General features: G+C 35.0%; 1 protein-coding gene across 1 annotated transcript in view; it reads right to left on the bottom strand.

The window, feature by feature from the left end:
• Positions 1 to 10,980: 10,980 nt before the first annotated feature.
• Positions 10,981 to 17,031, bottom strand: part of LOC140155154 (uncharacterized) — a 261,547-nt gene continuing 255,496 nt past the window's right edge. Inside the window, 4 exon segments of the mRNA XM_072177880.1 lie at positions 10,981 to 11,378; positions 12,259 to 12,443; positions 13,821 to 13,977; positions 14,705 to 16,579. Of these exon segments, the coding sequence (XP_072033981.1) occupies positions 11,151 to 11,378; positions 12,259 to 12,443; positions 13,821 to 13,977; positions 14,705 to 16,579 (2,445 nt within the window). The 3' untranslated portion in view covers positions 10,981 to 11,150.

The raw sequence follows: 17,031 nt of genomic DNA, 5'->3' as shown, positions 1-17,031 counted from the left end.
GTAGCCAGGGGGAAACTGCCCCCCCTCCCCCTCCAGAAAAATGTCAGGGATAAAATGGGGGCGGCAAGTAAAGTGTCCTTAAAGTCCCTGCTTAAAGTGACTAAAAAATGGAACAAAAAATTAACAAATGGGGACGAAAATTTGGCTTTGTCCCCTCACACTAATATCCTGGCTACGCTACTGCTGCACATGTTAGACGAAGAACATAGTAAACTTATGATGAACTGAACACAAACAACTTTTCAATTACATCTTTTTGGCAATGGTTCTTATGTCAAAGTAACGATAATTAGGGACCGTTCACACAAACACTTGTTAGGGGGGGCTGATGCAAAAAAAATTATCGCAAAACTTTTCGGGGCCCCCTTTACAGACCTCAAAAATTTCAGGCCCCCCCCTTTTTGATATGAAAATTATGAGTCAATCTCATAGAAAAGCATATAAACTCAATTTTCCCAGGGAAATTTGTGGTCATTTTTTTTTGCATCAGGCCCCCCTAACAAGTGTTTGTGAACGGTCCCTTACGATATTAAATGTTTTCTGATGACGGAAAACATATTATTGATAACACATTTTATAGTTACATAGCCTACATTTTTTATAAATTTTATTAAAGTTATATCAAGCGTGCTTGGAAATTAAGAACAGACCTGTAGGCCTATATAAACTCATGCAAGTATCATTCTGAAATTTAAACTTTTTCATGAATAGCCCGGCAATATGTAGGCCTACATAATTATAACATAACTATGTATCTGTAAATACTTCTCATATTTTGATGGAGACTTTGTACTTCCACTTATTTTGTGTCATTATCTTTCTATGTTTAAACTTTGAAGGACCCTACAGACTTTTTTTTTTTTTTAGTGGATGTAAAATATTCCATGTAACATATATTCGTTAGAACTTAAAAGTTCTAACGAATGTTTGATGACGTAAAATCGATAATACATTGGCTTAGGAAGATTTTCAACATGGGGGGGGCTGACCAAACAAAAATGTTGGTGACCCATCCTGGGGGTGCTCGAGGGGGTCAGGAAATTTTGCGGAAAATAGGTCGAAAACACTAATTTTTCCCCGGTATCCGGTCATATTTTTTACTTCATCTGGAATTATTGTAGGGGCCCGCGCAAGCCCCCGGTTCCTAAGCCTATGTAATTAAATATATTTCCCCCCGGCAGATATTCTACGTAACATATTATCGCAGTACTCTGCCTCATACCGGCCTTTATGTGTTGACTTTTTAGCGTTTAAACTAATTTAGTTCGCATGGTAAAGAATTTTTTTTACTATGAGCAGTATTTCTCCATGCAGTTCCAACCTGAAATAACATGTAATTTAGGGTCTATAAATTCTTCCTTTTTTTCCCAAAAATGCAGGACGCTAAACATGTCGGGTTTTATAAAGGTAATGAACACATTTTTAAAACATTTTATAATGAAACACAGTTACACAACAAAATTTTCAAAATATGAAATATATTGTCAAACATGTCTTAGTTCATGTTTAAAGCAGAAATAATGTGCATATAAGAGAATTTAGTTTTGCGTAAACTAAAATAATTGTGAGTTGTCACAGTGACAAAATATGACAATAAAATTGGCGTTTGTTTGTATTAATTGGGTATAACAAATGGGTTAAAGGTTAAATGTTTCTATTGTAAACATCAACACAACGTTTGAGTTATGACTAATTATTGTTGATGTAACCATTTGTTCCTTTTTGGGGCGCCCGCTACGGCGGGGCCCCTTATATTTGGCTTGACATTCAACTGATGAGTCAAATTCTGAATTGATAGGAATATGCTTGTCATTTTAAGTAATATTCCCAAAAGCATTTAATACTTTCTGCATCAGGTCAATATTCTGAAGAATATGAACTTTAAAAACACAAAAACATCACTGAGTCACGGAGGACAGATAATGCATTTGAGGACACCATTTTTTCAAAAGTTCTAATAAAAACTACAGGTTGATTCATATGATTTCAACATAATGCTAAAGAAATACTGTTTATATATAAAATTTGATTAAATTCTTACAAAAATGTGCAAAAGGCGGTGCAATTTTAGGGTTTGTTTTCACAAGGACATCCCATATGACACATGTGTGGAAATCAGTACTTTCAAGGTTACCATTGACAGTGGCAAACGTAAGGGGTGGAGGGATGCTACCCCCTCCCTTAAAATCGGCATAATCAGCCTATTTTATGCATTCACCAGTCACCACTGGCTATTTTAAAGTATTGCTATTTTCTTCTTTTGCCATTTAGTGGATGCTTTATGGTATATTCTGTTCTTCCACGACATCCTGATCAAGCTAAATAAAGTCTTTTGTTGACAAGAATGAAATTTAACTTATTACGGAAACTCACGTAATTGTGTGAGTTCAAGGACAAGCAAATAACGGCCACTTGCATTATTACAATGAACCAACTTGTGATTAATTAATGAACTATATCAGTTCAAGTAAATATGGAAGTAACAAAAGCTTTGGATGGGTTATTGGTCAGTGGGAATACAATATAGAAAATCCTGCTTGTGCTGCACAGAGAATGTGTCATTTCCATAGGCATAGATCCTGGGTTTCTGACCAAAATCAGTGGCGTACCGTGGCCGCCCCTTCCCCGGGGGCTGAAGAAAATCCAATTTTGCCGCCCCTTCCTCAACAGCCCAAAAAGGTTGCCCCAATTTTTTTAACGGTCGTTTGAAAAAGTGAAGAGCAAAAAAAAAAAGGATTTATAGGCGCCACCGCCTCAAAAGCAACACATTTCGATGTATAGTCCAATTTTTTTCACATTTTCCGCCTTTTTTTCTTTACCAATTGCTTTGCCGCCTCTTCTTCCGCCGCCTCTTTTTTGCCGCCCTTCTTCTTCCCGCCGCCCCTTTGATTTTGCCGCCCCCTGCTTTGACCCCGGAAAATAATCTCATATTTGGCCATTTTAGCTCCAAAAGTGCAAATATTTGCACGCTTCACACAAATTTATCACACTTTTACACCATATTTCATCAGTTTAGTTTCAATATGGCAATATTTTTTGTGCGCATTTGTACTATAAACTTATTCTGTTGCCAAAAGGTGCTGGATTCATTATACTTCAAGAATTTTTTCCAACCCCATCCCACCTAATGTCAAAAAGAAATCTACGCCACTGGTCATTTCCCACGAAACAGCTTTTCATCTCCAGATTCCTATTTACTAGCTGCCACCCCAAAGGTACACTACTGCCCAATTACTTCATTGGTACACTAAATACCTGTGTGGGTACTCTGGGGTATTTACATAGGAATCATTATACAGTACACACACTGGTACTGGATTGGTGCTTGGGCAGCAGTGTACCTCTTGGGTCAGCAGCATGCAATAGGAATCTGGTTGTATATTCTTGCATCACAGAACAAAATGAATTATGCATTGCCGTGTCACAGCAGAGTGATTAAATACCGACCAATAACAGTCCTAAAATAATGACACAAAACTCAGGTTTTTCCTACAAACATATTATTGTTATTTCAAAAACATGTGTACACAAAATTGTACAAATTTATGACATATTACAATGTGCTAGTTATAATTTGATTTACAAACAATTTTCTCATACTAAACAAGTGTACATGTGTAGAAAGAGTTATTATGTTAATACAAGGGTGTAAATAGACCTTTCTTTGCTTTAATGCATTCTATATGGTAAAAACCCATCGATACAATACAATATTTTCACATACAAGAATAATCATCTAACATGTTTAAGACAATATTTCTCTATAATATCAACAACTTTTCTAGCTGCAGTGGGGCAACAGGATGAAAGGGCAGGATAAAGGTGCCTCAAGCACATAACTTGTCTTTTATCCCAATTCCCTCCTCCAAAAATGATCTGGTAGATTTTACACAAAACTTTTTGTCCCCTTTGACATATCCCTTACCAACACTTGAATGCATACCTCTCTTGTATTCAAGTCACATTCCATTTAAGTATTCAAGATATATTTGTTGTATTCAAGTTGTATTCATTTTAGTGGTTTGAATACTAGCTGTACCACATACACAATGAGCAGATAAAGATTCTTCCTAAGAAGTGTTGCTATGAATGTAATCACTAATAAGCAGTTTAATATTGTACTGGAATACTATTCATGTTTGGTAAGGGATGATCCCCTGTTAGAGTGCAAAGTTTGGTAACACCACCATCGTCTTAAATAGATGAGATATTCGGGATTTACATCTATCCCCAAACATTCTACAGCAAAAAAGAGACTTTGACAAATCACTCTGAATCATCAAAACATGGGTACAGTTTAAAGTGTGGTAATTCATTCAAACTATTTGTCATGCAATCATGGCAATACATGTGTATGAAAAAACAACAACATTTGAAGTAAAAAATTGATCACAATGTATGAAAATTGGCAATAAAAAGTATTACTAGTCCAACAGGGGAAAGGTTGTTTTAATGTTAGCAGCATTTAAATTTACAAAATGGTTGTTTATTTAAAAATTCATCAAAGTTCTTTTAAGTTCAATTTATTTTGTACAAAAGGCAGAAGGATAATTTTGCACCATATCAAAATACAACTTTGGTAACATCAACTTACCTTACAATTGACCTTTTCAGTAAATCCCATAAGCCTTTGCAGGTACACCTGAGATGTTGTCATTTGATGTCACGCCGATCTGCGCCGATGTGCACATCGTTTATCAAACATCATTACTGCGCATTGCAAGTCGGTGTGACGTCAAATGACGAGTTCTCAGGTGTACTCGCAAAGGCTTATGATATTTACCGAAAAGGTCAATTACCAAAAACCTATCTATGACCTTTGACACAGATATGTGGTTACAAAATAAGCAGCATCACAGTTCTAACAATGGATAACATCGGTATTAAATATAGATACAGTATGTGCTGATATGTTTCTTCTACATTATTATATGTACTATGACACAAACATGACATAGATTATGCCTATTCACAGTAAGTGGGGTGCCTATTCACAAGTAGTATAATTTGAAAGAATAGAAGTAGAACCTACAGTGAGTAGAACCAGTGGCATACCTACAGGATGAGGGGCAGATTGGTCAAAAATGTGTGTTGATCTTCTTTTACGCACATGAATTTATGAACTATGGCGTTAAAACTGCAATTTGTTTTTAGGGTTTGCCCAAACTGATATTTTTGTGGGTGGGTTGAGCAGGATGATTTTATGCTTCTGCCCTTCCCCCTGGATATTTTAGCCAGTATGCCACTAAGAAGACATTAAGATTACATTGGAAACACATCTCTTAGGTAAGCAGGGCAACAAATGTGCATGTTTGACTGTTTTTCTGTCATCTATGATCTAAGAGCCAAAATATTGGTACCATTACATACCCGTGCCCATAAAGATGGATGGTTTGTGGTTCATATTATACTGAATCCACTAATGTATTATCTTGACCATCACTTATTGTGCAATATGCATTAAATATGTACTACTATAGTGTGATTATAAATACTTTATGTCATATAATCTACAAAAATGGGAAGGCATGTTACACAAGGTATCTATCTCAAGTATAAAGTGGCTTCATATTAAAAGTTGTTTTGTATGGGAATGTCCTATCAGAAATGATGCTTGTTTCAGTATGGAATAACCATACAAACACACAAACAAATGCACAAACTAGGAGTAAACTTCTGTGCTATATACACATCTTATAACATATTTTGACATAATATAGAGTTGCTTTTGAAATTAACCAACTCATCAGTTGTCTCCCCACCTTCTGAATTTTGATTTGCCCTGTTTAAAACAATGGCATGGGTCTGAGCACACTGACTAACTGATTGCATACTAGAATACAGGTATGATTTTATACACTACTATTTCGGCCGCCTGCACAGGTACACTGTCGCCAAGGTACTTGGCTGGTACACAGTACCAGTGTAGTGATAGGTCCTGTGCAGTAGCAGCATTGGTACAGTGTAGGTACTCTGTGTGTACCAGTCAGGTACCTTGGCGATGGTGTACCTACCCTGCAGGTCAAGGCCACAATAGTTAATCGTGTAGTGTATGACAAGTGGTTTTATATCCCGAGCATTTGTTTTTATCTCCTATATACTTTACTTTGTTTACACCAATCCAATATTGGTAAACAAATGAAATGTAACATGATATGTGATGTGATCAAGCAAAATCAGTCTGAAGTCAGAAATATTGATCTTGAGATATAGCCAAAGGAAATATTTCCTTTTGTTTCCTATTGTTTTATAAACTCTTTAACTGTTCATTTGAACTAGTTGTCCAATTTCAATGGGGTTTTCTGAAAAATGTAGCTTTGCAAATGCTTGTTACAATCCAATAAGAAACTGAAAATTGTCTATGATCGACTTCAGACTGATTTTGCTTGATCACACCACATATGTCAAAATAGCACCATAACCAAAGCAGGAACTCATCTAGAATTCAAACTGGACATTTCTTAATGCTGTGAATCTGATTCTTTCAATTTCTTTGATAATACACACATAAAAGCTCAAATCAAAATGCTGTTTTTTTTATAATTTGTTATGTGATCTGTGAAAAATCTTCACTTGATGAAATGTTTTCAGTTTTGATTATTAAAACACATTGCAATTAACTATTTTCATTTTGTACTTTTGACTTCAACATCAACATCAAAAGTTATGAGCAAAGACGAATTGGAAAGGAGAAGAAATAGTTAAGAGCTTTATCCTTTATTTTCTATCAAACAAAATAGCATAATACAATATGTGAATGGTTTTCACAGATCACATATCATTTTGTGATTTGATAAAATTGTAAACTTATGAAAAGGGTTACATGTATACACAATATGAACTAATAATTTACTGTCTTGTATATGCAGCTAACCAATCTATACTTCATTCATAGTCCATAGAGGCAATGGTCTGCAAAGATGGTGGCTATATTCTTTATACTGCTAGCTGCACAGCAAGTATATCTCATCATGAATACCTTTGTATCAGGAATACTATCTGGTTGATTATAGGTAAAATCAAAAAATCCATTTTCCATAGCTATCACAATAGAATGACACAAAATGAGTTTTTTATGCATCATTTTAATGTGTAATATTATTTGGTGCACCTTTAAGCTGTTGATTAAGTTTTGTATTAAAACACCCTGTTGTGTTATGTTATCATTCTTAGGCTAATGAAAGTAGATTCCCAGTTTCCCGTTACCCTACTCCGCTCAAAACAATTTGCTGGCCAAATATTTCATTATTTTGAATAAAATGTTGAATTCTAACAAACTTTAACACACAAATAAATAATTGTGGTTTTAAATATATCATAAATCTCTTTCTGTTGATTTTCAGGGATTTCTTTGCAGTAGGAGCATGGTATATTGTTAATAATGAATTAATAATGAATACCTACTCAATTCTCTGTCCCGCACTTTTGATCTGCTCTGATCTCATCCCGTAAAAAATATTGTGAAACTTTTGATAATAGTTGTACAATCACCTTTATGTGGTTGTAAACTACATCTGTAAACTACAAACTGTGATTTATCACATGTATACATGGGTAGTTATTGGTTTACACCTGTAACAGATGCAGTAATGAAATGGTATAAAATAATGAATAATGAATAATGAAATGGTCACCTACACAGTCATGAAAAATTATGTAACAGGAAACTGGGAATTGACTTTCATTAGCCTTACCTAGATTCCATCAACTGATTACAATTGCTTGGGGTTGGTTACATTCATGTAACTGATAACATTGAAATGCCAAAAAAAATCACTTCTCTTAGCTAAACCTCAAAATCAAATTTAAATAAACAACTCATTTTACTTAGTCCCATCATAATTATATTCTACAAACTGCAAATATTTGTTTTTGTCTTTTTGTTTTCAAATCAGCAGCTAGGCACTACAAAATATTTTATGAACAAACTTAGAAAATAACATTATCAGTTATTGTAGAATCACAAATACTGACCTTGTAATTAATATACATATATATGCACACAGATAATATATGAAGAAATGCAAGAAGTACATGTACACTTCAAAATAAGAGAGACCGTAAGTTCACATTTTTTTCTATTTCAGTTATTTGTACAAAAAATGCTGCCAATTATACTTAGTACATGACAAGGGTATGTTTCCTCTCAATGATATTGGGAGGGGATAAAGGATCAAATTACAAAACAGAATACATCAAAATGTTATACACTTGTATTTTGAAGAATGATAGTAAATTGTTTCTGTATACCATTAAAAGTGTGTTCACACCATGCTGCAACTGCTATGCAGTGTGGTACATTGCCACACTGCATTGTACTGCAAAACTGCATTGAGGTATTGCCACAGCGCAATTCGCCGTAGAAGTGATGATATAACAGATTAATTACCAATTACAATTTTTGAATATATCGCCCTGCACTACAAGCAGGTTGTACTCATCACCTGTGTATGTCTGCAATCATAGATTGAATACAATACCACTCTTTTCAAAGTCAAAGATACCCATCTTACAGGTGCGAGTGATCAACATAGTATGGTTCAATGTAGAGGTACCACATGTATAGACCTACGTACTATTGCAGTGCGATATATTCAAAAATTGTTTTTACCTATTGCTATGGTACTTAATCCTGTTACAACATCACTCATATGGAAAATTGCATGATCATGGAATAAAACAGGCGATAGGTATGAATGGTTGTGGAATACTACTAGAGACCTGTCCCTATGTCACTTAGAACTTAAAACCAACATTTCTACCATTTCAATTGTTATACCATTCTGGTTAAGATTATTCGCATAGGGTCTGTAAGTTATCCATCTACAGACTTGTGAAAATCTCTCAATTGCTTACAATAAACAGTACCATGGCAACAATACCAGACAGCAACCATGGCAACAGAGTATATAATTTCCTTTCAGTTCACTTACATATTTCTATACAAATGCAATAAAACATAATACAAGTTATACAACTGCAATAATTTAACAAATATTATCAACAAATACACAGTATACCTGTTTTTGCAAACAGCAAAAAAATTTACACATTACATAAAAAAGTTGCAAGTTATAATATTGAAAAATTGATGAAAATTTCAAAATGGAAAAAAAAATCATTCACTTCACAAGACTTGTAACATAATCTATTATTATCAAATACCAAATTAAAATTGGTAATAATATTTAGCACCCATAACAGATTTTTGCAACAGGACACGTCCAAAATCCAAAGAAATTTTCATGGGAAAAAAGTACCTTCCTGACTTCACTTGCAGCTCACAATTGGAAGTGCAGGGCATTGCTATTATAGTATATCTGAAAGTGGTCTTCATTAGATAACATTTTCCTCATATTTTTGTGAGCAAAATGTGAACCACTTGTGATATACGTATGCCACATCAGTCTAACAGTTTTTAGATAAGATACATGGAACAATGCACAGCCAATAGGTGGCACACTGCTTCATTAGCCAAAAATGCAATTCTAAGCATAAATACAATGCTTTATACAGGTCATCTCAAAAAGATTAGTACCCAGAAATGACACAGCCTATTCAAAGACAATGTTAAAGTTCTTTTTCTAATTTTCAATTATGTGACACAATCTAGTTCATGGAGGCTATTAAAGGAGGCATTTTTGAAAATTGAGTTACTGTAATTATTACCTTGAACATAATCTATTAAATACTGAAAGCACCAAAGGTATAGCATACTTGGTTTTAAAGTTATGAAGTTTTGTGATGTCTATTTTCTTATGCATAATATTGTTTTTACTCCATATTTTTGCTTTTATCTCAATTTCAAATTTGCCACCTTTGGCCTCCATGGACCAGATCGGGTCACATACCGACAAACTAAAAGTGCCCTCCCATAAAAAACCCACCAGCAAATAAGGGCACATACCCTTAATTCTTGTTGGGATTTTTAGAGGAGGTAGCTCTCTATTTGTACTTGAAATTTACCCAAAGGCAAAGGAGTCCAGGTGCACCATTAGGCGAATGTTTACGGTATGTGACACGATATTATGAATATGACAAAGATCTAGGATTGTGCAATGATATTGTACCCTTAACAGTGGGGGCACCAGAAATTTCTTTCTGGGGGCATGGGGGACATAGTGAATTTCAAGGGGTAATAAATCATGAACCCCCCCATGTCCCACCATGGTGTTCGACTGAATCTTAATCAGGTTGATGTCAAGAAAGCCTTCAAAATACTATGCAAACCATCACATAGATGGGTACTAACCATTTTGGGACATCTTGTAATTAAAAAGTGAACTTACATCTCTATAACTCATGATTCAGCATTTACATAGAAGACAACTAGATTACTGTAAACCATTCAACCTTAATCAATGGTATAATTTGAAATTAATGGTGGTTTTCCTTTTACAAACTTCTGGAAGATCAAGTTAGTACTTCTTTGATACATTGGACAAGATCTTTGTTGTACTATTGGGAAAATACCTCCAAGAACAATGAGGATGATTGGTAGTTTTAAAATGTCAGGAATCGATAACTTGATATGGTTGTTATTACTATGGTGGGTTGTTCCTCCAAATGAGCAGCAAGGTGGTATATTATTTGAGAACCATGCAGCATTTTATGAATAAAATGGAAACATTGATATCAACACTTTAACAATAACCATGTAATGATTTACCACTCCAATTGAATGAACGCAGCTTTCAACAGCTGTATTTGATCCAACCGCGATCGTATTTTGCGTATTTCAAACTACAACGTGAACGCACGACCTTGGATACAATACTAACCAATCACGAGTGCGTTGTCATGGTTGGATTCACTTCCGCGTTACCCACACACAGTCGCACACGCTGGCGTACAACACGCAGTGTACGCAAAAATTCATCATGCTATGTCAGGCTGTGTTCATTCAATTGGAATTTCCACTGTAGTCCACAACCTTTGGTTCTTCGGTCTGATATAAAATATCGCTTATACATTATTATTATTTTTTCAACATCTCTGAAATGGAGCAAAATACAAAATTATTGCATAACATTTCATCTCCAATCAGGCATGTTAAAACGATGCACAATTCCAGTTTGTGAGTAGTTAAGTGATGATTTTGAATTAAAGATGGATGATGATAAAATGTCAGATATAATTTGAGTACTCCCTTAGTTTTGGGAAGACAAACTATTACTACTGGATGACGTGTAACTATGACGATTAGAGGAGGAAAAACTATCCCCCATCATGCTCTCTGTTGCTAGGCCTGGTTCCTGATCACTACTTCCTGTTAACGAGGTATCATCCTGCATCATGGGGTCAAAGTGCAAATGGTCATCATCACTGTCAAGTTCTTTGATTCTGATTCCTTGGTGAGAATGAAGGTTATTGGACACCTGAAATGACATAGAAAATGAGCATTTATCAAACACATGAGATAAGAAATAAAGTCTTCATGTCAGATGAAGAGGTTTCTTTATAGCTGGGGGCACTCCCATTTTGGAGGTGATGCGTATGTAGGGCTGTTAAGACCCCCCTTTCGGCATCACTGTTAAGCCCCGTATTTGTTTACGAACACATGCTCTGTCACCCGAATACCCCCTATTTTTCCATTTGATCTGTCACCCAAAGACCCTTACAAGTTCAATTTGAACAGCAACTTTCATTTATCACTGATTTTGTTACTTATAAAGAAATTTGAAGCCATTTAGATCTAAAAATTTAATGTTCAAGGTTTCTGTGGCACTGTTTCGGCTCTCACCCAAAGGTTCCATTTAAAAAAAAAGGTCATGTTCTGACCCATGACCCCATATTTTTTACAATTTGCTCCCATGAAATGCCAAAAATCATGCTCTCACCCAATGACCCCATATTTGGTACATTTTGCTCTCACTGAATGCCCCTTACTGTGAAAGTGTCAGCCCTACACCTATATCCATTTCAATATTGAAGTGCCCCCGATGTACCTATTGCATACACTGTGTCACGTGTTTTTTTCAAGGAATAACATGATTGTGTCCTACTCTTGCCTCTAGCGACAGCTGTATTAGAAGGTGGTGATTGGTCCCTGGTCAGTTTTCAAACAGTCACACTTACTCCATAGCATATGGCCAAAGGGTTGTATGCTTGATGCAAATATTTGTGTGGGCTCAGATGATCGAGAATTAGATATTTTGATTATAGTATTTCTTAACCTACATTACTTTATATCATGATTAAGATATAATACATTACTCCAATAACACTAACTATATGGTGATCCAAATTAATACTTACTGGGTGATGATCAGAGTAGCTATGCATCTTGTCTTCTTCAAAACCTCTAAGAAAATCAAATGATGCCAGGGCTTCTTTTTCTTTCTCTCCAAACCGTGTATAGAGATGAGACATGTCTACTTTCATGATGGATACGCGACAATAAATGGCTGAATGGTGACGGATCACATGGTGTTTAAGAACAGCTGGAATTCATCAAAAGAAAGAAATGTTACAAATTTAAAATGTAATTATGTACATAAACAAACAAATTATATCAGTGAGTTGGAAAACTTTCGATATGACATTTCAACAAATAGCTGGTCTTGAAGGTTTTTAATGGATTTGAGCCAAGATGTCTGTTGTGAATGTTCAAAGTTGGCAAAACCATAGCTACAAACCATTTCTTACATTGCATTGTCTTTTTACTAACTTGCTGTGTTCAACACTATAAAACAAGATTTAAAAACAGGACTGAGAACAGTTTTAGGGGTATAAAGAAGAAATATTTAACACATTTTGCATAAGAAAATAAACATTAGGATTTCTAGTAAGTAGAATGCTTATAATTTTACTAACATATCTAATATATGCTCAAGCTTAAGGGATCCAAAATGAAAGTTTATTAACGTTTCGACAGTATTTTTGTGGGACATGAGAGCACCTCAGACCTATCGAATTGCATTCTGAATACTGAAGCATGTCTTTCTGATATCAAATAATTTTCATTTTTAAAAAATCACAATATAATACAAATTTTATGACAAATTATAAAAATTTGATATTGTTCAAATTTTGATATATAACAGTCCTCGAAGTAAATTATATAAATCTAATGATATATTCTTAAAGTGTATGTAGCAGGGAGGAAAAGCCGACGGTCAATTGAAAATTTTGACCTTTCATATTGAAGATATGGATTTTTTCCCAAAAAGACCTAATTTTTTTTTTGTGTTTTGGGGAAAAAAATCCATATCTTCAATACGAAAGGTCAAAATTTTCAATTGATCATCGGCTTTTCATCCCACCTACATACACTTTAAGTATAAATCATCAGATTTATAAAGTTTACTTCAAGTACTGTTAAATATCAAAAATATCAATTTTAATGATTTGCCATAAAATGTGTATTAAATTGCGAATTTCTAAAAATCAAAATTATTTGATATCAGAATGACATTCTTCGTATTCAGAATGCAATTCGATATGTCTGATGTGCTCTTATGTCCCAAAATAAATACTGTCCAAACGTTCATACCCCAGCCCTTAAAGAGAGAGAGAGAGACACTATTATGTTAAGGTGGCCTTATCTCTGATATGATTCTTAAACAACAGATTTAAAGAGGAAGCCCTGCCAGAGCAGTTCTTTGGGAATGAACCAAACCTGCCTGGTTATCAAATTAATGAGTGACAAAGTTATCTCTGAATTTGACAGGTGCTAATTGATGCATCAATTAAAACATCAATTAGCACCTGTCGAATTCAGAGCTAACATTGTCACTCATTAATTTGATAACCAGGCAGGTTTGGTTCACCCCAGAACTGCTCACAACACGTAAATTTTGATTAATCAGTATGTTTACCTCCTTTGTTTTTATCTCCTCCTAGCATCCTCATAAACTCTCTCTCTCCAGGATGACTATCAGCTGATGACATGGAATCAGAATGGGAGATGGAGTCTTCTTCATCACTATCATCATCATCACTTGCAAACAAAGAATCCAGTAGATTGGCTCGCTCCTATAGTAAAATAAAACATTAAGCAAATAGTTACAGAACATATCAGTAAATGGTTTTTAAAAACTACTAGTTACATGCTTATACTAAACAGATATTTGAAGGGTAGGAGTCATGTGAAGAAATATATCCTTTTAATTTTTCAGTGGTAACCTAGAGTGCTTGTCAGAAGATGATAAATAAAATAATAATAACAAGACACACTAGAGCAGCATCAGAGCTTCAAACAAAATACATTAGTTTTAAAAATAACAGATAAAATAATTATTATAAAATGACAATAAGCTCATGCTGTTCTAGAAGTGTCAATGTCAAGATACTTATTCTTGTACAATTTTGTACTGAAAGCTAATTCTAAACTAATCATGACTAAAAATACATCAATATGTAAGAACTTGTATTCCCACATGTTTGTTTATTCTTGCCTATGATCAGTTTCCACATCTGATTCTCTCAAGTAGGCATCTTTACTTCTTTTTTAGCCATGAAATGAAACAATTGACATTGCTTAAAGAAACTGGTCATTAATATTTATGACAGATGCAATGGAAAAATTCAGAATGTTTGTCCCCCCCACATTTGCTAAGAAAGTTTGTATTCCATCCGATTTCTCAAGTTTGTTTATATTTAAAATGTATCCCTCCCCCATTTTTCCTGAAAAAAAGTGTTCCCTTATTCACCCTAAATTCCACCATCCCCTGATGTGAATATTGACCATTCCCTTCATTACCTTTTCAGTAAGCTGTGCAGCATTCTCCCTGATACTGGCTGTGTCTTCATCAGCGCACATGTCGTCTTCAACCTCAAAGTCTTCCATCATATCTTCATCAACTAAAGGCACATGAACCTTACATGGTTCTGCTTCTGCTTCTTCCTTGTACTCTGCACTTGTACACACATCGCTGACCGGTATCACCACATCGCTGACCGGTATCACCTCATCACTGACCGGTATCACCTTATCATCAACATCATCTATTGCTTGTGCCACTGGGTGTTCTGGTGACGAGTGTGCATTTGATAAATTTTCTGACCAAGAATAGGCATTTTTCAGATTATAGTGACTTGTTTTACTTTGATTTCCTAAGCTTAAGCTGTCCCAATTACTTGCTAATCGACCCTGTTTGATATCTTCAATCATCTCAGGAGATATTTGGTCATCTAAACCATTGTTAGTTCTATTTGCATCACGACCTAGGAAGTCTCCGTGAAAGCCTACAGCATCAATACCATAAGCAGTTGTAATAGGACTTCCAATCTGAATTCCGCATTTGTCATTGTTTCCTTGGCTTTCTGGACTACTGCTGGAATCATCAATATAGGGCACATTATCAACAACAAAACTTGAGGTAGAGGCCACACTTGATTTTCTGGAGTGCCTGCCATTCCAGCTGCCAGTACATTCTATACTGTCTGTGCTATCACTAAAACCATTAGATGATAATATAGGACTTCTGCCTAACAATGGGCTACCGGCCATTCTAGGACTGGCACAAAGTCTAGGACTTTTGCTAAAATGTGGACTATGGCTTGATTTTGGACTTGGGCTTCCATTTTGTTTTTGTTCTTCATTTGAACTAGTACTAAGTCTTAGTCTGCCATTCAATTTAGGGCTGGGGCTCAATTTTGGGCTTCGACTTAGTAATGGACTTGCTGGAAGTGATTGTGCTGTCCTGATTATGTCCACTTTAGGAAATCTGTCTCTTTTCTTTAAATGTCCACTTTGTGAGATTGCACTTCTGAAGCTGTCACGTATACGCTGCGGAATTCTGCTCTTTATTTTAGAATCTTTCTTCTTCTCCTTTTCACCGTTTACAGAGTCATGATCTTTCGGACTTGTAATCTTTTTCAATGATTGTCCAAAGCGAGTTGATGTTCCTCGTTTGGCTGCCTTTGGTATTCGTGATGGGGAGCTTGTACGTTTGTCGTTAGAATCAGACTTTGTCCAGCTTTGTTCTAAGCTACTTGATTCAATCACTCTGCTACTATCGAGTGATAAAGTTCTAACTGGTCTCACTTCTATATCCCTATTGCACTGCCTATCTTGTAAACTCTCGTTGATTTGATTACACACATTTTCACTATTGCACTTATCCTCTGGTTCAATCTCAAGAATACAATGTCCATTTGGAATTACATTTTTATCTCTCTTCTTAAGCTTATCAATTTCTGCCTTTTTGCCGTTTTGTTTTACCGGACTCCCTGGTTGTACTTTGACCACTCCATCTTTATCCAATTCATCCAGAATACTTGACACAAAATCATACATGACGGAATTCTCTCCCAGACTACTTCTGCTACTTGTAGTAGACTTCCTGGAATCCAGAGAATTAAATTTATTCAATGTCGGCGGACCAGACATGCCATTCTCCATAATGAATACATCATCGTCACCATTGGTGGATGTGGATAGTTTTGTCAAAGATTTGTCAAATGTGAAGCGTGGTTGTTTGGAGGGAGAAGAAGGTTTGCTGCCAGGTGATCTGGGTGATTCTATTGTGAATGGGTAGCTCAGAAGCCATTGTTCACTAGATGTGGATGAGCTCAAACTACTGCACTTTTCCAGATTGGAAGATCTGTTAGAGTCTGACAAGGATTCCCGCATCTGTGGAAAAAGAAAGATTGAAAGAGAATTTATAAATTGTGAAATGATGCTAATATTTATTAGGATAAATCATTATTAATAACAGAGCAGGTTTTGTATGAAATTTTATATCAAATTTCAACTATATTTCAATAAAAGGTCAAAATGCTTGATAATTAAAAACAACCTTTTCAGACCAAATTCACATATGAAACATATTTTACAATTTGTCTGCATATACACTAAATAATCAAAATTTGATAACTTCTCATGTGTTGTATACTGAAGGTATAATTAAGCACCATTTCAAACATTTCTGAATACAAACCAGGTTCAATTAAATTTTAAAGTTCAGGTGCAATAACCACAATTTACTCCATGAGCTTCTTTGAATTAATTTAATCAATATTGTTATTGATAATTTTATTAATATTTTAGTGTTAATACTTCTTGCTTGAATGAAAATCAGCTTT

This window comes from Amphiura filiformis, chromosome 6 (assembly GCF_039555335.1).
Source record: "Amphiura filiformis chromosome 6, Afil_fr2py, whole genome shotgun sequence".
Classification (NCBI taxonomy): domain Eukaryota; kingdom Metazoa; phylum Echinodermata; class Ophiuroidea; order Amphilepidida; family Amphiuridae; genus Amphiura; species Amphiura filiformis.
The sequence above is the reverse complement of the archived record's forward strand: the minus strand, read 5'-3'. Positions and strand labels throughout refer to the sequence as shown.